This window comes from Eleutherodactylus coqui, chromosome 6 (genome assembly GCF_035609145.1).
Source record: "Eleutherodactylus coqui strain aEleCoq1 chromosome 6, aEleCoq1.hap1, whole genome shotgun sequence".
NCBI classification, from domain to species: domain Eukaryota; kingdom Metazoa; phylum Chordata; class Amphibia; order Anura; family Eleutherodactylidae; genus Eleutherodactylus; species Eleutherodactylus coqui.
The window spans coordinates 184,439,105-184,461,513 of NC_089842.1; the positions used below are offsets into that span (position 1 = coordinate 184,439,105).

Below are 22,409 nucleotides of genomic sequence, written 5' to 3' on the forward strand. Positions count from 1 at the left end.
GAAGCCAAGCAAAGTTGTGTGTGACATTGAGGTCAACCTGCTAGTAGCCCTTCACCTCACTGATCTCACACAAATATCATGCATGGCCCATGTGATGAACCTGGTAGTGCAGTGCTTTCTAAACAATTACCCAGATTTACATCCACTGCTGGAAAAGGCCAGGAAACTGTGCTCACACTATTGGCATTCACACCCAGCTGCCTCTCATCTGGTGTTGGTTGCAGTGAGTTTGGGCTACCACTCAACAGTCTCATCTGTGATGTGCCTACATGGTTGAATTCCACGATGCATATGTTGCAGATGCTAATCCAACAGCAGAGAGTGATCAGATGGTGTGTGCCATTAGCAGACAATGTACAGAGATCGGTCACTTGGTGCCTGTGAAGTGAAATTGCTTTTAAACAGGCACACCTGCTATCTTGGGTAGCAAAATGTTTGGTAGCTCTACATCTGTTTCCTTGGAGCAGGTCTGTGCTTCAGTGTTCTGTTCATATGGCAGAATTTCTTCTTGTAAAATTTATGACATTGCTTTTAAAACAAGCAGCACACCTGATGTCTTCCTTTTGATCTAGGAGACAATGGCCGCCTGCAGACGGGCGGAAATTCCGCGGCGGAATTTCTCGCAGAATTTCCGCTCGTACACGCCTGCATAGGATTGCATTACAATACGCAATCCTATGTAGACTGCCACGGTTTGTCTGCTCGAAATCCTGCGCAGAAAACAAACTGCGGCATGCTCTATTTCTGTGCGGAACTTGCAGAGAAGATGCACATGTAGATGCACTGTGCAAAGCTTTTCCTGTCATATCCAGTGTGTGTTGCACAGCTGCGGCGCTTGAGAGGTTAACTCCAATAAAATCATTGCGTGCATGTAAATGTATCAGTTATTTCATGTCGTGTGGTATGAGAGAAGGTATAAATAAGAGTGAGTGAGAGCGGGAAGCAGGTTCAAGTCCATCTTGAGTTTTTATGTCTGTCCCTTACATACTTGAAGATATAAACCATCCCTGCTACATAGAGCGGCAGTCAGTGCCCCGGCTCTCCATGTGAATTAGGAATCAGTTATTACCTGAATTAACAACGCCTGATGCATCCTCACGTATTGCAGCATATTTGTCAGACAGATTAAAGGAACAGATAGCAAAACATTTGCTAGGAAAACATCAATAAAGCCCCCTGCTGCTTCCCTCGGGATCTTCTTGGTTGTAAAGAGAAAATTGAGATTGTCCGTTTGTTTCTTCGGATGATAGGAGCATAGAATACACAAGACTTGCTGCTAGAGAAAACCTACATTTAGGGCTCCTTTACACGGGCGTATTTGTGTGCGTAAGCACAGAGAATAGAACTCATTGATGTCAATGGGTTCATACTAGAGTTGAGCGAATGTACTCTTCAGAGCTTGATGCTTGTTCGAGTATTAGCATACTCGATGGTGCTCACTACTCGAGCGAGCATCACGCTGTGTTCGACCCCTCCCCGCCGCTGACATGTCAAATTTGACCCCTCACCGCTGCAACGCTGTGCACGTCAACGGTAGTTTGTGGCAAGGGAGAGAGAGAACAGGGAAAAAAAACTTGGCAACCAGCGGTCCTATACAAAAATGCTCGAGTCTGCCATTGAAGTCAATGGGGTTTGTTACTCGAATAGAGCTCTCGAATTTTACGAAAAGCTTGACTTGAATAACGAGGTCCTGAGCATTTTGGTGCTTGCTTATCTCTAGTTCATACACATTTCTCGATTTTATGCGCGCATTTGTAAAAATGGTGGCCGATATATGCTCATGTGAATAAGCCCTTAGACAGAACAATCATCGTTCACTTTTGTTCGTTTAAACAATTTTTTTGACCAACAATATAATTGTTCTGTCTTAAAGCACCTTAAGGGCTCTTTCACATGAGCGTATGCGTTTTTGCGTTCTCTTGTGGTGAATGCGCAGGAAACCTATGTACACACTGCATATTTGCTCACCCTTTTAGTGATCTACGTTCTTTTTTGCGTGCCCAAATATGCAGGCATAAGCGATTTTTGATTGCACAAATACGCAGCGCATTTGTGTGACCAAAATACAATTATGCCCATGCGAACGAGCCCTAATAGTGACCCCCACAGTGGCCCCAGTAGTAATAGCGACCCCACAGTGGCCCCAGTAGTGATAGCAACTCCCACAGTGGCCTCAGTAGTAATAGCAACCCCCACAGTAATATTAACCCCCTCAGTTATAATAACCCCACAATAAAATTGCCCCCCTCCGCAATGTTATCCCCCTCAGCAATATTAACCCCCCTTAGTAATATTATCATCCCTGTCAGTAATAATAACCCCCCCACAGTCATATTAACCCCCCACCCCCAGTAATAATAGTTCCCTCCCAACCCATATACTTACCTCCTCTATACTGTTAGTGCCGCTCCCCCTCTGCTCGTGTTTATCCCTGGGTGCACACCGACATCACGCATATTAACTTCTGCCCTATTCAGCAATTCCAGCAACCTGATTGGTTGTTTGGTTGTTCGGGTTGGCTGATTCACTAATCAGGTTGCTGAAATTGCTGAATAGGGCAGAAGTGTTGTGGAAAAAGTTAATATGCGCCTGACGCGCTTCCTCTCCCTGAGTCCTCTCCTACGGAATTCAGAAGCAGGGGGGACTCGGGAGGAGGATCCTGGCTGCACACTGACGTCAGAGTGTGCGCCGGGATCAGCGCTAACAGTGATTACCAGCGGGGAGCTGCGGCACCTCAGCTGGTAATCGCTTCAGTGGTGAGCGAACGTCGGCACGCCGCGGGCCACATAACATGAGGCAGCGAGACGGATTTGGCCCGCGGGCCTTGTGTTTGACACATGCTCAAAGTCCTTTGCTGTGCTGGTTGCTGTTCTCAGGTCCAGCATGTGAAAAGGCGGACTAAAACATCATTGAAAGAAACAACAACTTTGCCATATATTTTATGATTTTATGTTTTTCAAGCCATATTCCATAAAGACCAATTGCGCATTATCATTCTCTGCATGCAGACTATAGGAGGCACCGGCCACAGAGCCACAGAACAACAGATAGAAGACAGGGGCAATAAAAATATTCAGTTTCAAAATGCACAATTTGAATTCGACTTCTAGAAATCTGGATATTGTTGTCTTTCCCCTTTAAAAAAAACTGCAGAAATCATGATCATCTTAAAATTTCCAGCTTTTTTCTCTTTCTGTTAAGAGTCATTAAGGAAACCCTAAATATTCTGATCCCTGCTCTCTAGTTTTTTCAATTTTGCAGCTCTATCTACAATTCTGTTGATGTCATTAGTGCTGATAGAGGTCAATTGGTGAAGGTCATAACAATTAGTTGCCAAATACGTCTCAGTATTTAGCTGATTATAATTAGACTCAGATACAGGATAATTAACTGAAGAGATACAAATGACAAATATTTATGTTAATTGTAATCAGAATGTGACATACACACTAGATTGGAGTGCGGGCCACATTTAATGCTAAGTAGGTTTTTTGCAGTGATGAATGGAGGGCTATTACTTGTCTACCACACAATGAGGGCTGACTGGTTTCTATGTAGTGTACCAGTTTCAGTAAATGGCACAGCTGTGTGAATAGGTGCAGTTTGGCAGCACACAGGGTGCCTACAGGTCTATATTACAGTCCATGTACTTGCACCATAATATGGCATGAGTTTGTATGTGCGTGTCATGGAGGAGATCGCTTCTAGTATATTCTCATATAAAAAGTATATTACAGTAAACATTCCACTATTATAGGAAATATTATTCAAGATTTGAAAGAAGTTTAGAAACCTTAATATTTTTTAAGATTACATTAAACATTTTTCTACATTTTTCTTTTTAAGTCTCGATAGCAAACTTGAACTTGTGATCACTTGGTTGCTTGTACTACATATTGCAACACATTGAAACAGTAAACTTAAAGGGGTTGTCCCGCGCCGAAACGGGTTTTGTTTTTTTTCAACCCCCCCCCCCGTTCGGCGCGAGACAACCCCGATGCAGGGACGTACAGAAAGCTTACCGGAGCGCTTACCTTAATCCCCGCGCTCCGGTGACTTCTCTACTTACCTGTGAAGATGGCCGCCGGAATCCTCTTCCTCCGTGGACCGCAGCTCTTCTGTGCGGTCCATTGCCGATTCCAGCCTCCTGATTGGCTGGAATCGGCACGTGACGGGGCGGAGCTACACGGAGCTACACGGAGCCCCATAGAGAACAGGAGAAGACCTGGACTGCGCAAGCGCGGCTAATTCGGCCATCGGAGGGCGAAAATTAGTCGGCTCCATGGGAACGAGGACGCTAGCAACGGAGCAGGTAAGTATAAAACTTTTTATAACTTCTGTATGGCTCATAATTAATGCACAATGTACATTACAAAGTGCATTATTATGGCCATACAGAAGTGTATAGACCCATTTGCTGCCGCGGGACAACCCCTTTAAGTCTTTTGCCCTGCCGGTTGCTCCTCTCAAGTCTGTTCCTTCCTTTCTTCCGGAGATTGCGCATGTGAGCACTGCAGCCCATCCCTGGCCTTGGCGTCTGAGGCCAGAGATTGGGCGCAGCAGTCATGTGACTGAAATTCAAGAAGGACTAAAGCAGATCAACCAGGAGACCAATGGGGATAAATACAACACTGTATAGAGGTTTTTATGCAGGTGTGAAAAAAATATGCTGAAAAGTAACAATTTTTCAAAAAAATAGAAGGCATCTGATTGGCTCCAAATTGATTCTGCAGCAGGACAACGACGCCAAACATCCAGCCGATATCATATGGAACTATTTTCAGCATAAAGAAGAACAAGGAGTCCTGGAAGTGATGATATGGCCCACAGAGCCCTGATCTCAACATCATCCAGTCTGTCTGGGATTGCATGAAGAGACAGAAGGATTTGAGCAAGCCGACATCCACAGAAGATCTGTGGGTAGTTCTCCAAGATGTTTGGAACAACCTCCCTGCTGAGTTCCTTCAAATACTGTGTGCAAGTGTACCCAAAAGAATTGATGCTGTTGTAAAGGCAAAGGGTGGTCAAACCAAGTTTTGATTTAATTTAGATTTCTCTTTTGTTCAGTCACTTTGCATTTTGTTAATTGACAAAATAAATTAACCCTTCTATTTCTGAAAGGATTCTTACTTTGCAGCATTTTTTACACACCTGCCTAAAACTTTTGCACAATACTGTATATATTGTTTTTTTTTATTTCACAGCACAAGGGGGACTAGGGAGAGCACTGTTACTGAAAGAGCCAATAATGGAGGGCATTATTAATTATTGGGGCATGGCCATGGCCAACCAGGCATTTCCCTGTAGCGAACACTAGGACAAATAGCCATCCTTCAATTCCAAGATGGTACAAGGTCCACCAGAGCAGGAACTGCTTTTACTGTGTCTTCCGTTCAGGGGCATGGGGCTCCTAAATAGGTGACCCCCACTCCATGACATTCTTGCGCCCTTGACACGACTCTTTTAAGTATGGGTTGTAGTTGCCACCATCACCTTTGCTTGCCTTATGGTTAGTATGCCCACATTTATACATTTTATTGTTACTTTCTATACTACTTTGTTTTGGGGACAGAATATCTACAAGTGTATATCCCATCATTCGGTTGGTTTCTAGGACTGTAGTTACATCTTATTTCTAAAGTCGTAAACCCGCTATCCGAAAAAAAGGCTAGAAACGGCCTGCTATATATTATTTCTCCACAGGTTCTACCAGTGATTTTCCTTTGCTTGGATTGAAAGTGTTACTTAGTGTTGAAATAAACAACAATGGCTGAGAAGTTTGGCTCGAGTGTTCTGCAAAGACTGACGCAAGGAAATCAAAGCATTGGGAGGGTGAGCGGAGACGTGTTATTAATGAAAATGAAGGCAGTCTTCGTTTAGTCATGGAGGCCTGTTAACAGTTTATTGCTTCTTTTTCCCCCTGCTGTTCAGCACATCGAAATTCCTGTAAAACTGAAAGGACATCTGGAAGAATTCAGCCAATTAATGGAATTCACGCTGAAGCTGCTCTGAAAGGCAGATTACACAGAATCAAACCTGCCGCACGGATGATGCGCCCTAATCACACATGTAACATTCATTAGATGTTGCTGTGGGAGAGTTTAGATGCCTCTAATGAAAGATCAGGGAGAGAGCATCCAGCAGGTATGTGTTTAGCCGTATGCGATTATCCTGAATGCCAACATAAACACCACAAAACACTTATTGAAAACTTATTATGTTCAAGAGGTTTAACCCTTCACATCCTCTGGGACATGTTCTGTCCTACTGTCTGGATCCACTCTGCTACCCAAGTTCTTTTTTTCTTCTCTTCTTAAAAGCTATGGATAGCTTTTATGATATTTTTTTACTTAAATGAATATATTTTGGGCTGAAAATCATTTTCGCAAAGGTGTGAACAATTTTGCACCATTTGGCTTCTATATCACAATATATAGCAACCACCAGAATGCTGTTCATTATCAAATCTGCCACTGACGTCGTCTGATGGCTCAGTCTCCAGGCCCTCTCTGCTATGGGGTTTCTATGTATACCCCTGTATCTAGCACAAGGGGGGGCTGATAAGCTCTTGGCTTTGACCACAAAAAATTGACGTAGAACAATGAAATTTCACAGTTATTGTACATAGTCCCCTTAGATATCAGGACATTTCTGACTGCGTTGTTGCAACTTTTGCAACCCATCCAGATACAATTCCTTTGGTTGGTCAGCCGCTGCAATTGCATCAGAAATGGAAGCAAATTTAGCTCCTTTGTGGTGTTTCTTCAAATGTGAAAACAGATGATAGTGCAATAGTGGCACATCAGATGAATAAGGCGAATGATCCAGCACCCCGAAGCCCTGGACTACTGGTTTGCTCTGGGTGATGGCTGATGTGTGGGATGAGCATTGTCATTTAAGAACACAACACCTTGGGTTAATTTTGTATGCCTTTTTGACTTCCATGCCTCCCTTTTTTATCCAGAAATGTTGTGTATTACACAGCCATGATAGTAGCCCTTTTTGGAAGGTAGTCCACAAGCAGTATCCCATCTTTTTCATCTGTATGCCATTGTGAAAGTATCAAGGTGATTTGTGTTACAATTGTTGTTCAGGGATTCATATAATTTAATCCGAAGCTTGTAGAAGCAGCTTGTCCTCGTAATAGGGGCTTGAGCTTTTATTGTAGACCATATTAACTCATTATATCTGCTTTTCTTACTCTTATCAAATGTAGATAATGTATGTAGTCATTCATCAGTATCAGGGTGAAGTCACACGAACGTATATCGGCTCGGTTTTTACGCCGAGCCGATATACGTTGTCCTCGTGTGCAGGGGGGGGGGGAGGATGGAAGAGCCAGGAGAAGGAACTGAGCTCCCGTCCCCCTCTCCGCCCCTCTGCACTATTTGCAATGGGAAGAGGCGGGGTGGGGGCGGGGCTAAGTTCCGAGAATTAGCCCCGCCCCGTCCCACCTCTCCCCATTGCAAATAGTGCAGAGGGGCGGAGAGGAGGCAGAGAGGGGGGCGGGCGCTCAGTTCCTGCTCCTGGCTCTTCCATCCTCCCCCCCCCCCTGCACACGAGGACAACGTATATCGGCTCGGCGTAAAAACCGAGCCGATATACGTTCGTGTGACTTCACCCTCAAACTGTTCTAATGATTTGATAAAGTGCCACTGCAATAGGGTGTAATGTAGGGTGTTGTCTCCTGTGATTGGACACTACACCTTTCTTTGTTGTACTTTATACTATAAATAAAGTTAACACTGAATTGGTCCCTCAGAAAGAGGACAAAACTAATTTGAAACAGTTGATGTCTCTTATTCTTTCTCTGATGATCATAGTTAAATAATTTAGACTCATGAGAGAACTCAGAACCCGGTAGCCTTACTGATGATTTTCATTTTAATGGAGTACTCCAACACCATCACCTTGGATATCGATTTCTGCAGTCTACACTTCCTTGGACACAAGGAACCACTTTGTCTCCATTCCATTGACTGCTCTTTTGACATAAATACCATTGAGAGAGGAAGGCATCAGCATCCTGCCAAAAACACTTCAGAATTCCCCAGGAAGCTTGTATTCAGGAAAGCTTTTGAGCTGCTCACAATCATTTCTCGACCTATTTAGCAGACCTTCATCATGTCCAGGCAATCATGATGTATGGACTCAACTTTTCTCTGGAAATCTTTAGAGCCTTGGCTATTGCCTTAGCAGAAATTCACCAGTCTTCCAGAATCACGTCATGGATGGTGTCCATGGTTTCTGGAACGGTCTTCATTGTTGATGTTGAAGTGGCTGGTTTTAAATTTGGCAAGCCAATTTTTCAATATGAAGGGGGCTAGTCACTTGATGTTTGCACCATGTCACCATGAATGTCTTTGGACGATATACCTTTCAGAAACAGGAACTTCTTCGCTGCTCTGCCCTCCGTTGCAGTGTAATATGCTGCAGGCTCCGCCATGTTGTTTTCAAACCTGCATAACTTCAGAATGGCGCATGAGATCCTGCCCAAATTTGCTCACAAAGTATTGCAATGACTGATCTTTCATATGATGTAACTTTTTTATTGTTGTGAAAACAACTTAAGATCACAAAGCCAAGGACTTATAAGCACCACTTGTAGAGTGTTTTCATCAGAACAGTTGAGCAGCAGAATTTATTCACTCCGACTATGAGCAATTTTGGATTTTCTTCTAGATTTCTGCAAGTGCAACAACAGTCTGTAGTCTTTAATGAGGACATAGATCACAAGCTCATAGCCATAAATAGATTGTATTCTATACAATGACTAACAGAAAACCACTGGAAGTGCTTCTCTCTGGATGTCTCCCTGTTTCTAAATGTTCCTACTGAGTCATACATTAAATGGAATTGATATTTAAGCACAGTGTGCATGCTGTACTAATTGGCATTGATGTTAGGGGTTGTAGTTTATTGCATCAGCTGGTGATATGCAGGTTGGAGACCATTGGTCTAGATGATATCCAAAGGTGCTGACTGTTCCAGAAAAACTTTTTTCATCTTATAAAGCTACTTTATTGTGATCTAGCTGATCCATCAGGAGGTCAACTGAGAAATAAATATTATTTTCCTACTTCTATTGAGAAATACAATCTATATTCTATATTTAAGGCAGAAATGGAATCCCACAACTGTCACATGCTCTTTGTAGCATTGGGGACTTCATAGGTTGCAGAGGGGGTCTTAGAAACATTTGGAAACTCTGCTCCCCGCCATGGTTATAGCCTAGGAAGTTAGCAACTAATTCACTGACCTGCCATTCTTGTAATTAGTATTAACTGGCTAAATGCTTTGAAAATTCTTGAGTGTTGAACCAAAATGTTGTTGAATGTATTTTATTCCATACAGGGGCGTAACTAAAGGCTCAGGGGCCCGGGTGCAAAAGTTCAGCTTGGTAATGCACTGATGGTACGCCGGTATGTCTCCACAATAAACTTGCAGTGATGATATACTGATGCCCAATTTCCTTTTTCTAGAGCCAACAAAACCCTGACTCTTTTAATTTGATTTACAGATGTACCATAGTCAGAATCACCTTGACTGGCTCAGTGTGCTACATCTTTAATTTGCATATCCCAGCAGTCAACAGTCTACAATATGCTATGCAAATACAAACAGCCATAAAGCACCAAATCTTCATTGGGCACTGAATTACATTTGTACTATAATGGACAAAGAGCTGAAAAAAGCTTAAAATATACTAAAGAGACATCAGTCATTAACCCTATGCCTACCAAGAGAGTTACAAAACGATTCAAGTCAAGTGTCCTTATAGAATTGATTGCTATTGTTTTTCCCTGTGTTATCATGATTGTGGTAATTAAGCTGGCCAACAATAGACATTTATGGTAATTCCAAAGGAATGGGGTCTGGAGTCCATGAAAGGGAGAAGAAAAAGATTGCAGGTTGGTTTCCTGGTAGACATTTATAACATTTATATCTGAACATTATAAATATCTATAGTCAGAATACCCACTTCAACCCCTCCCACTCCAGGATGTATATGTACATCCTTGGTGGAAAGAGGTTCACGTGGAATGATGCACATTTATGTCATATGAAGGGAATGGGCTGAGGGGCTAAGCCTGCACCATCCACAGCAGTACTTGGCTGTAACTGACAGACAGCCTTCCACTGCAATGCCAATCCCTGCAGCAATCAATATTGCTTGCAGCATGTATGGAGTTAACAGAGGAAGAGAGCTCCCAGTGTATGTCATTGGCCCTCGTCATGAAATCACAGAGAAATAGGTTGCCATGACAAATGAAAGCCTAACAGTGGCCTCCAGATCTGCCACTGACAGGCTTCCAATTGGAAAGAAAATCCAAGACTACACTGTGTATTATTTAAGTGATTTAGATGGCAAATTTTTCACTTTTAGGGCTTATTTACACGAGCGTATATCGATTGGCGTTTTCACAACCGGACGATATATGCTTCCATCTAAGCAGTTCCCCCCTTCCCACCCTCTCGCCGGCTCTCTGTCTCTCTCCTCCCCTCCAAGTGGTTCTCAATGGGAGGGGGCGGAGCTAAACTCTGCTCTCTCCCATTGCTGGCTATGGACAAGGAGCAGGGAGGGTTGGGAGCTTAGCTCTGCCCTTGTCCTACCCACTCTCATTGCAAACCGCTCGGAGTGGAGGAGAGAGGCAGAGAGCCGGTGAGGGGAGGGAAGGGGGGAAATGCTTAGATGGAAGTGTATATCGGCCGATATACACTCGTGTAAATAAGCCCTTAGCCGTATAACCAAAGCTTATGTGAAGGTGTCCTAAAAGTGGACATTAATATAACTACTTTCATGAGTTCACACAATGTATGAAATAAAGGGGAAAAAGTGAAATAATTTTTTTTAATGTTCTATGGAAATAAAAACCTAAATATTTTCAGCATATGAAGAACACTAGTGAAAACATAGAATAGAAAATATTTAATGTGTTCATAAACAGGAATAATAGATTATAGATAAAACTGAGAAATTACACAACCAGTGACACTAATATCTGCCAGGGTAAGAGTATATGAGAAGTTCTATAAGATTTTATTATATGTATTGTTGTCACCTTGCAATAAGACTGATCTTCAGCCACAGAATGGCAGCTGTGGGGACATCAATTTCCCCACAGCTGCTCTGGGAGCTCATGCCCAAATTATACTCTGCTGTTTCTAGTAGTCTGAGATGTGTTGTAAAGAATTCTGCAGTGGCCAAATCAGCCTGTAAATGGCGTAGATTCGGTAACGTTTTCACCTGCGTAATAGCTGTTGAATTCAACCCTTATATTTGACTCTTTTAACCCTTTCCAATTTGTATCCCGGTTTTCCTAGGGGGCTTACTCTTTTTCTGCTGTTATACAACAGCGCTATATGCTGGCGAAAGCCAGTACTGCATGAGATAACACGTTGGATAGGCTCCGACAGCAGAGAGGCCAGCAATATACAGTAAGAGAACCCTGATGGACTTCTTCCAACATCGGAGCTGTACAGCCTTAAATCATAATGTCTTTAGACGTCAGGCAGTGGATTGGAAAGGGTTAAATCCCTCCAATTTGGTTTGTACTGTGAACACTGCAGAAGTTCTGTTACGGTTCTGCAAGCTCAAATTCCGCAGTGTTTCCATCATGTGAGAAGGCGGCCTTAGATGTTAAATTTTCAGTGTCTGCACCAACTTGCATCCATTGCTTGGCCTCTTGTTTACTGCTAGGGCTCATGTTCATATCTGCATTTTACAGACAAGGATGGATTGTTTCCTGAAGCTTTGGGTAAGTATTTATTGTAGCAGGAAGCCCTCTCATTCTTGGCTATAAGTGTATTGCTCCAAACCCACGCGAGATTCTTACTCCTATGCATGTAGCCTAAAGCTGTCTTCACACTGATGAGATAATAGTGTGAGATTCGTGTGTTGCGAGACACATAAATCTCGCACAAATATAAAACCCATTCTTTTGAACAGGTTCATTCACATTAGTGATGTTCACCTGCACGACACGGCGTTGCGATGCTATGCAGGGAAGAAATCCCAGCATGTCCTAACTTTCTGCGATATTGCCCATTTCATGTGAAAATGCCTCTCATCCATTGGTTTCACATGAAAGACAAGGCCGATATCGGGCCTTGTTAGTGCGAAGGAGCCCATAGGCCTGTCTCACACAGGCGTTTTTTTTACAGCTTTTAGCACTGTCTTTTCAGCGCAGCATTAACCCCTTAACTACTGCCCCATCGGGAAACTACATCCTCAGAAAGTGGGCTTTAATCCTAGAGGACGTAGTTTTATGCATCCTCTTTGGATTGATGCCCACTTGCCTTTCGATCGCGAAAAAGTTAAAAAAAAGTTTTTAAAAAGTGTCTGTTTCACCTCCCCTCATGGATCGGATCCATGAGGGGAGGTGAAAATACTCACCCCCGGTCCTTAGCGGTGTCCTGATGTTCCGGGACCCAAAGTCCCCCTCTGCGCATGCGCGCCTGATGACTGACATCGGGCGCGGGCACAGAGGGGCTTGAGCCCCGGGAAATTTAAAATTCCTCTACTCCTGGCTGCCATGTGTAGCCAGGAGCAGAGGGATGTCACGAGGGACATGATTACTGTCATCCAATGGATGACAGTGATCATGTAAAGTAATAAAAAAGTGTAAAAAGTAAAAAAAAAAAGTGTAAAAAGTAAAAAAAAAGGTTAAAAAAGTTAAAAAAAGTTAAAAAATCTTATGTCTCATCACCCCCCACGGATCATATCTGTGAGGGAGGATGAAATAATGTACCTAAGGCCCGCGGATTTATCCGCGGATCTTACCTCAGCTTCTGTGCACGCGCCCGTCGCCAAAGTGGCGGACGCATGCGCAAAAGCTGTGGATTGCCAGCGTAATTTAAAATCTCCCTGCTCCTGGCTACAAAATTCAGCTGAGAGCCTGGAGATTTCACGGGGGGCCAATGGATAATGGCGATCACGTAAAAGTAAAAAAAAGGTGAAGGTTCATCTCCCCTCACCGATGTGATCGGTAAGAGGAGATGAAACTTTTTAACGGAGGCCTCCGTATTTGCACCCCGACGTGATCCTCATCCGTGAACTTTCCTGGATTCTGCGCATGTGACCGCCGGCAAAATACCGGACACATACGTAGGAGTCGGGGAGCACAGGAAATTTAAAATCTCTTTGCTTCCAGCGACCAACGGTCGTCGGGAGCCGGGAGCCTGGAGCAGTGACGAGTGGCCTCGTTGAGTGGTCCCCGGTCACGTGATAAAAAGGTAGCGATTTACCTTAGGTCGGTCTCACATGACCGGATAGGAATTACGGATTCTGCATGCCTCTGATCCGCGGTAATACCCAGATCAATCGCATTGGATTACACAATTCCGCTCACATTAGTGGGTCGGAATTGTGTAATCCACTCGCAGAATAGAGAACGCAGCATGTTCTATTATACCGTGGATATCCGCAACTTAGAGCCCATTGTGCTCCGTGGTCGCGGATATACCCGCTGCCCATACGCAACTACGTTGTATACGGGCTGCGGGTACCCGTGTCATCGCTAAGCGATGGTGCGGGAAATACAAACAACAAAAAAATATATACTGCGCATGACCGCCTGTGTGAGTAGGTAGTTATGCGCAGTACATTACGCGGCCGTGCGCAGGGTCACGGCCGGCTCACAGCTGTGATCCGCTGCGGGCCTCCGCAAGCGGATTCCACCTACGGCCGTGTGAGCCCGGCGTTTAGACTGCTACCTGTAATACGTAATTTACAAGAAGCCCCGGGAACGCTTGCCTTCCTGCAGTTCCAGGAGCAGCTTGTTAAGCGTGTTCTGTGCGAGACCGCCGCACCTCAGCAGGCTTACGGAGACTCACAGAGCGCCACTTTTTACACCCCATACCAGCCACTGAGATCACGAAATACCCCCAAAAAGCATGAGAGGAGGGGGGATACCCGGTTTTATTGCCCCATGGGCCCATCCCAACCAGCCTCCGTAGTTACCCTTGTCTTCGGAAATACTACACAGTTCACATTATTACTTTTATCTAAGATTTGGGGAACGCCGAAAAGGGCACGGAGGGGGGGGGGGGGGGTATTTTTAGGGAGTCAATTTTTATTCCGTACAAGTGGGCAATGGGTCCTGGAATTTATTCAGTTGTGCCCAGAAATCCAACGGGTGTTCCCTCCATTATAGGCCTAACCATGTGTCCTATAAGTAGATTAAGGCCACAACAGGAATGTTTTTGAACACGGGACAAACGGGGGTATCCATTTTGGGGTGAAGGTCTTCATTCCTATGTACACTGTACAAAAAAAACCTGTTTTTAAATTGACAAAATTGCCAAAAAAATGAAAATTGTTATTTTTTCCCTTCTGCTTTGCTTAGATTCATTCAAATACTGTGGGGTCAAAATACGCAGTACACCCCTAGATGAATTCATTAAGGGGTCTAGTTTTTAAAATGGGGTCATTTGTGGGGGTTCTTTATCGTTTTAGACGCTCAATGGCTCTATAAGTGGGCAACGGGGCCTGGAATTTATTCAGTTATACCCTGAAATCCAACGGGTGCTCGTTCCATTATAGGCCTAGCCATGTGTCCTTTAAGTAGATTAGGGCCACAAGGGGTATGGTTCTGAACACGGGACAAAGAGGGGTATCCATTTTGGGGTGAAAGTCTTCATTCCTATGTGTGCTGTACAAAAAAAACAGTTTTTAAATTGATACAACTGCCAAAAAAATGAAAATTGTAATTTTTTTCCTACTGCTTTGCTTAGATTTATTCAAAAATTGTAGGGTAAGAATACACAGTACACCCCTAGATAAATTTGTTAAGGGGTCTAGTTTTCAAAATGGGATCATTTGTTGGGGTTCTCTGTCGTTTTGGCCGCTCAAGGGCTCTACAAGTGGGCAATGGGGCCTAAACCACCTTCATGCTAAATTTCAGTTCTGAAAGCCACCGATTACTCCTTTCATTTTGGGCCCCGTTGTGGATCCAGACAAAAGATTAGGGCTACAATAGGTATGTCTCTGAACACGGGAGAAACAGGGGTATCCATTTTGGGGTGCAAGTCTTCATTTATGTGTGTGCTGTACAAAGAAAAGCAGTTTTTAAAATGATTGAATTCGCAAAAAAACGAAAATCACATTTTTTCCCCTTTGCTTTGCTTGAATTCATTCAAAAACTGTTGGGTCAAAATGGTCAGTACACCCCTAGATAAATTTGTTAAGGGGTCTAGTTTTCAAAATGGGGTCACTTGTGGGGGTTCTCTTTGGTTTTGGCCGCTCAAGAGCTCTACAAAATTCTATTGGGGCCTAAAACGCCTTCAAGGAAAATTTATGTTCTGAAAACCATCGACTACTCCTTTCATTTTGGGCCCCGTTGTGCATCCAGACATAAGATTAGGGCCACAATGGGTATGTCTCTGAACACGGGAGAAACAGGGGTATCCATTTTGGGGTGCAAGGCTTCATTCATGTGTGTGCTGTACAAAAAAAAGCTGTTTTTAAAATGACAGAATTGACCAAAAAATGAAAATCACAATTTTTTCCTTTTGCTTTGCTAGAATTCATTCAAAAACTGTGGGGTCAAAATAGGTAGTACACCCCTAGATAAATTCATTAAGGGGTCTAGTTTTTAAAATGGGGTCACTTGTGGGGGTTCTCTATAGTTTTGGCCGCTCAAGAGCTCTACAAAAGTGCTATGGGGCCTAAAACGCCTTCAAGCAAAATTTCAGTTCTGAAAGACACCGACTACTCCTTTCATTTTAGGCCCCGTTGTGCATCCAGACATAAGATTAAAGCCACAATGTGTATGTTTCTGAACACGGGAGAACCCGGGGTATCCATTTTGGGGTGTAAATCCTCATTTTCATGGGCACTGTAGGAAAAAAATATATCTTTAAAATGACATATTTGCAAAAATATGAAATTTTAATTTTTCTCTTCTAAATTTAATTAATTCCAAAATACTCATGACACCCCTCAGTGGATACATTAAGGGGTGTAGTTTTTAAAATGGGGTCATTTGGGGGGGTATCTATTATTCTGACACTCACGAGCCTTTGCAAACTTGGCTTGGTGCAGGAAAACAAAGTGTTCCTCAAAATGCTGAAAAGTAATGTTAAATTTGTACGTCATCTAAATGGTTAAAAAAACACAAGTTTTTCAAATATGCATTCAGAATAAAGAAAACAGATGGAAATATATATCTTATCAAAATTTTGTACAGTATGTTTGGACATATTTGAGATATTACAGTTGAAAATGTGAAAAAATGACAATTTTTTCAAAATTTTCCCAATTTTGGCGCTTTTAATAAATATACACAAATTATATCAGTCTCTTTTTACAACCAAAATGAAGTACAACATGTGGCGAAAAAACAATGTCAGAATCACTTGGATATGTAAAGCCTTTACGAAGTTATGCTACATTGAACGACGTATGTCAGATTTCCAAAATTTGGCTCCGTCACTAAGGCGCAAACAGGCTTCGTCACTAAGGGATTAAATGCTGTACAACGCTCCCATTCAGCCCTGTGTCGCCTATTGAAATGAATGGGCAGCGTTAGCAGCACTGCTGAAAGCACGGTACAACTTGGTGCCACGCTTAAAAAAAAAAAAAAGTTATACTCACCGATGCTGGAGCTGTTAGAGTCTTTGGCGCTGCTTTACGGGGCTCTGGGCACTTGTCGGAGGATCTTTTGCTAGTGACAGGGTTTGAAGACTCCGCCTCCAGCAAGAGACTGCTCTGATTGGCTAATCCAGTGCCAATCATAGCCAGCACTGGATGTGCAGCTCAGCCAATCAGAGCAATCTCTTCCTAAAGGCGTGGTCTTAAAACCCCGTTACCAGCAAGAGATGCCCTATTAGAGCAGGAATGAGATACTCAACAAAAGCGGGTTCCATTCTGGCAGACTTGAGCTGTTACCCTGAATGGTGGCATTTAAGGGACCTTTCACACGAGCGTAAAGCTTCTGCAAGACGCACCTAAAGACGCAGAAAATTCTGTAGCAAAATATGCTTATATACATACCGATAATAGAGCGGAAATCCACAGCAGATGATCTTGCAGAAATATTCAGCCCGTTAAAAGTCCCAAGGGTTCATTCATATGCGCATAATATGCAGTGAATAGAACCCCTTGATTTCAATGGGTTGGCTCACACTACGTATATTTCATGTAAAAAGAGAATGGTTGTGCAAAAATATGCAGAAAACCTGTGTATTTACACAAAAAATTATTGGGATTTTGTGCGGTTTTTTAAAGCATCGATAACCTGAGAAACACAGGGAATCTAGGAATTTCGGTCAGTGAATATGCTGTTTATTCACAGACCAAAATACGCAGTACACCCATGTGAACAAACCCTAAGGGTTTATTTACATGGGCGTATATCGGCTGAATTTTTACGTCCCGGCCAATATACGCTGCCCCTCTGTTGCATTGGTTTACAATGCATCAGTGCACAGTCGGCGCTATAAAGGCGGCGGCGGTAGCTGCATTGACCCCTATGGGAGCCAATGACTGCTGTAGGAGAAGGTAGGCTGGAGGGAGTTTAGCAGTGTGACTGCTTAACTCCGTCCCCATTCTCTTCTCCTCTCCGCCGTGTGCCGCTGTTTGTAATGGGAGGTGGGGCGGAGCTAAGCCCCACCCCATCCCACTGCAAACAGCGGCAAGGTTGGAGAGGGGCGACAGCTCGGCACACTAGCTCCCACCCCGTCCCGCCTCTTCCCCTTGCAGAGAACCAGCGAGGGGAAGGGAAGGAGAAGACAGCTAAGCTGTCTCCCCTGCCCGATGACGTATACGCCGCCCCTGTGCATCACACGGTTGCGTATATCGGCTGGCCGATATACTCTACTGTGAATAAGCCCTAATACTGGAGTTTTCCTAGAGCAGCAAAAAATACCTGGATTCCTGCAGCTGCCCCAGGAGAAATCAACCGTTTGCTAGGTGGAACTGGAAGCAGGACTAGCTGTGATCAACTGATTGTTGCAGCACCTGCATTTTGAAAAAGACAATCCCTTTTAGCTCTCCTTCGCAATATCACCTTGAGAAAATCGCGGAAAATCGCAGCTTTGTTCAGGTGACTTTTGAGCGTCAGCAGTGCTTTTTCTTCTAAAAAAAAAAAACGGGCATTGCATTGCGGCTGTCCCTGATTTTATTGTGGAAAAGTCAATGGAACTTTATAATATTAAAAACGCATCAGACGAAAATCGCAAGTTTGTGCATTGCAATGCAGTAAAAAGAAGGCTCCATAGGGAAACATGGGCTAGAAAAAAATCGCAAGACACAGAAAGATCGGACATGTCACAATTTATTGTTTACATCACAACACGAGTGAAAACATCGCAAGTGGGAATGAAGCCATTGTAAATCATTGGTTTCATAATTCTGCGTTTTCACTCACTCTCTCGATTTTATCGTCAGTTTGAAGGCAGCCTAAGGGTGGATTCAGACGACCGTATATCAGCTGGGTTTTCACGCCGGCCGATATACGGCGTCACTCTCTGCAGGGGGAGGAGGCTGGAAGAGCCGGGATCAGTGCTCTGAGCTCCCGCCCCCTCTCTGCCTATTCTCCACCCCCCTGCACTATTTTCAATGAGGATAGGCGGGATGGGGGCGGAGCTAATTCCCAGCATTTAGCCCCATCCCTGTTCCGCCTCCTCTCATTGCAAATAGTGCAGAGGGGTGGAGAGGAGGCAGAGAGGGGGCGGGAGCTCAGAGCACTGCTCCCGGCTCTTCCAGGCTCCTCCCCCTGCAGAGAGAGACAACGTATATCAGCTGGACGTGAAAACCGAGCCGATATACAGTCGTCTGAATGCACCCTTAGGCTGTTGGAAATGCTGCAGAATTTCTGCTAGCGGAATCGCAGTGCAAAAATGTTATCATTTATAGTAAAAGTCTTGTGGAGAGGATTTAAAAAATCTCCTTCACATAGGGAATAAAATTTATGCAACAAATCCATAGTATTTTAAAAATTGCTGCAGATTCTGAATCCGCAGCTTGTCTATTTATGCTGCAGCATTCAATATTTGGAATACCAGGGTTATATCTCGCAGCAAATCTGCAATTAAAAATGCAGCCAAAACCATTTAGCCACTGTGGATATGGGGTATATTCACTGCAGGTTTTCTGGTGCAGAAAGCCCACAGCCAATATGTCACATGAAGGTCCTCTAAGACTGCGTTCACATTTGCAGGTTTTGTTCAGGTTTTTTTATGTGGTTTTTGAAGCAAAACCAAAGTGAAGATCATAAAAAAAAGAATAAAGGACAAATACAACTTTTTTTTAATGGATCCATCTTCTGGTTTTGGCTTCAAAAACTGCCTGTATGAACGCACCCTTTAAGTCCCCTGACAACCTGGACATGTAATACAATTAGCTGATCATATGGCATTATAAATATGGATATGCATTATACTTCACATTTACATCAAATCCCATGAAAGCTGCAGAACGTCATTTCATGTTGGGACTTGAACCTGTGGCATTCCAGCTGTTGACAAACCACAAGAAACTGATATAAATGTTAAAAAAAATCTATTTCAAATGAAAATATATAAATCTAAAATCTGTGCACATTTTATAGGAATGATTCTAGATATGAGCGATGAATAATTCTAGACATTAAAAGGTGAACTACCTGTCAGCTAGACATGCTGGACAATATCTTTCACTAATATCATTAATGGGAGTTTTTGCATGCACAGAATCTTGTCAATTGCCTGTTGTGCAGCATTAGAACTTAAAAAAATGTATGATGTGGATTAAAAAGAAAAACAAATGAAAAAGAAGAAAAGAAAACCAAATTTGAATGGATTATACAATTACTTGGTTACAAAGGGGTTAATATTTCCCTTTACAGCTTGATGTGCAAACATAAACTGCATCCATCCAGGCACATTTTGCAGTATATTGTAATTCTGAGTTTATTCAGCATATACAAAATGCTCTAACACTTTGCACAATATTTCCGTGCAGTCACATAGTCACACGTGTGTTGGTTTCGCAAGGTTATAAACTCCTCATCTGTCACTAAGTAAATAAGCACAACACAAACACAACCCCTATGGAGGCAAATAGTGAAATGCCAAGCTACAACTGTGTGAAGGTAATAAATATAAATTGTGTTTGCTAATTGGGTAATGAAGCCATTAGTAGATGACCCCCTCTGTCTTTGTCTACTCTCCATCCTCCTCACTTATTGCTTATGACTGGACAGCATGGATTTTGTCCCTTCTCCCCACCCACCACCTTTATCCAACTCCTGGTTGGCTGCTTCCTAATTAGAGGGAGCTGAATGAATTGCATGCAGCGTGGCTTAGTATAAATGCCATGATCGATGCTATGAGGATGCAGCTGTCACCCCCACTTGCTCTTGCTGTGTCTAATGCCTCAGTCCCTCTCTTCTGTTCCTTTTTCCGTAGATCACAGCCTATACAGCACTCTGCAACATGCCAAGGGGATTTCTTGTAAAGAGGAACCGAAGACCTTGTGGATCTTACCGAATTCCTTGTGAGGACAATGGACCTCCCCAGTCTCTGCCCACCCCATCAGCTCTGGATACCATGGTGCCTTATAATGATGCTGAAAAAGACAAACAACCTCCAACTCCTCCAGAAGATCCTCCAAGATCATCTACCAGTGGAGGTTTGGAGCACCTGGGCCACTTTCACCAGATCCCTTACAGCCCTGTCCAACCTGTAGGGTTGATGGAGATGAAAAAAACTTTCTTCAAACGTTATATCAGTTCTCCAGCTACAGCTGAATCCTTCCCTGTGGTGGCTTCATTGACCTCAATGGAGAAACTCCTTTCTAACCATCCCCACAACCCTTTCTTGACTCCAGAATCCAAGATTCATCCAAACTTGTGTTCCAGGTCATCAAAACCTCCGACCAAGAAGCCTAAAGCCAGCAGAAAGCTGCACTTTACAGATGAAGTCACCACATCTCCAGTGCTAGGGTTAAAGATCAAGGCTGAAGAACCTGATGTCAAAGGTGGTAGTCCTCTGATCAAGCGACCACCTCTTGGAGAGTTTATTTGCCAGCTTTGTAAGGAGCAATACCCTGATCCTTTTGCATTAGCTCAACACAAATGCTCCAGGATTGTCCGTGTCGAATACAGATGCCCAGAGTGCGACAAGATCTTCAGTTGTCCTGCTAATCTGGCTTCACATAGACGGTGGCATAAGCCCAGGACCATGGGCAATGAGGGGCAAGGGGGGAAAAAGATTCCCCTTCAGCTGGAGGGTAAGGAGAACAGCAGTGGTCGCAGCGCTCCATTGACACAGCAGAACAGTAGTGTTCAGCACCAGCAGAGTGTGGACAGCTCCCAGCTCTCAGATCAGCACCTGCGCCCAGGGAACAGCTCCTTCCAGAGCAGGGAGGATGCCCATACTCCACTGTCTATGGCAGCTTCAGAAGAAGGTGAGGAGGAGGCATTTCACTGCCCATACTGCCACAAGAGGTTCAGAAGGCATGCCTATCTGCGCAAACACCTGCTCACTCACCAGCCCTATACCCACATGGAGAGAGGAGGGCAGCTGACTTACCCCTGCACCCTCTGTGGAGTTCACTTTCCATCCATGGACATTAGAGACAAGCACAGACTGTGGCATGCAGTTAGGGAAGAACTTCTACTTCCCCTAGAAGAATCTCTGGTAGCAGAAGGAGGGCAGCAGATCTTTCCATGTGAATTCTGTCCTACTGCCTTCTTCAGCGCCCCTGGTCTGAGCTTACACATAAACAAGTGCCATTCATCAGACAGCAGACCAGACCTACCATTACCCCCAGCACCACTGCCCCTGAGACCTGGCTGCTAACACCTGGTAACCAGAGGCTGTTACAAGTCCAATTTCACTTAACCTTTTTGTCAGATATAGTTTTAGTATTTAAATGTATTAAGCTTGAAATATTTTCCCCCAAAGCAGCCTTGTCTGAGGATGAGGATTGAACTATTGCATTATGTTTCCATAGAGCATATGTGAAGATTGTATGTAAATAGTATTGTGGAGCATATCTTGCTTCTCAGATGATATGTCTGTGAACGGACATGTCACCTACATCTTTATTTTGTGCTTTACAAGAAATAAACCAAAGCTCCTGTGTACATGTGTGTACTGGTGTCTGAATAAAGGAGGTCAGCCAAACTGCTAACAATATAATATTTGTTTTAACAACAGAAAATGTGTAAATTATAAATCATTAAAACAAAAGTTCTACAATTCTTTCTATCTTAATGGCATTATTTGATTGTTCTATGTAATAAATATGCTGGAACATATGTAACATTATGGTTTACAACAATTGATGGTGGAGCATGAATGGCCTCTAATTCATTCATTCTTGCAGCTCTCCCCTAGGGTTATCACATTTTAAACTAGAAACAGATGTAGCAGAGTAGAGTTTGTTGTCTGACAGAGCGCATTGATACTGCCATGTGTTG

General features: G+C 43.5%; 1 protein-coding gene and 1 long non-coding RNA gene across 2 annotated transcripts in view; both read left to right on the plus strand.

Annotated features, from left to right (window-relative positions):
• Positions 1 to 5,971, plus strand: part of LOC136631557 (uncharacterized) — a 55,542-nt gene extending 49,571 nt beyond the window's left edge. The window contains exons 2-3 of the long non-coding RNA XR_010793055.1: positions 5,704 to 5,832; positions 5,932 to 5,971. This is a non-coding gene — a long non-coding RNA (uncharacterized lncRNA). The remainder of the gene's footprint in view (positions 1 to 5,703; positions 5,833 to 5,931) is intronic.
• A 118-nt stretch (positions 5,972 to 6,089) lies between these two features.
• Positions 6,090 to 22,061, plus strand: INSM2 (INSM transcriptional repressor 2). Its single transcript, XM_066605838.1, has 3 exons — positions 6,090 to 6,144; positions 11,326 to 11,439; positions 20,392 to 22,061. Exon 3 carries the CDS (start codon positions 20,419 to 20,421, stop codon positions 21,784 to 21,786), a length of 1,368 nt encoding a protein of 455 aa, XP_066461935.1. The 5' UTR covers positions 6,090 to 6,144; positions 11,326 to 11,439; positions 20,392 to 20,418; the 3' UTR covers positions 21,787 to 22,061.
• The last annotated feature ends 348 nt before the right edge of the window (positions 22,062 to 22,409 follow it).

Coding starts and splice junctions, on each gene's coding strand:
- INSM2 (XM_066605838.1), top strand. CDS start 20,419: ATGCCAAGGGGATTTCTTGTAAAGAGGAACCGAAGACCTTGTGGATCT.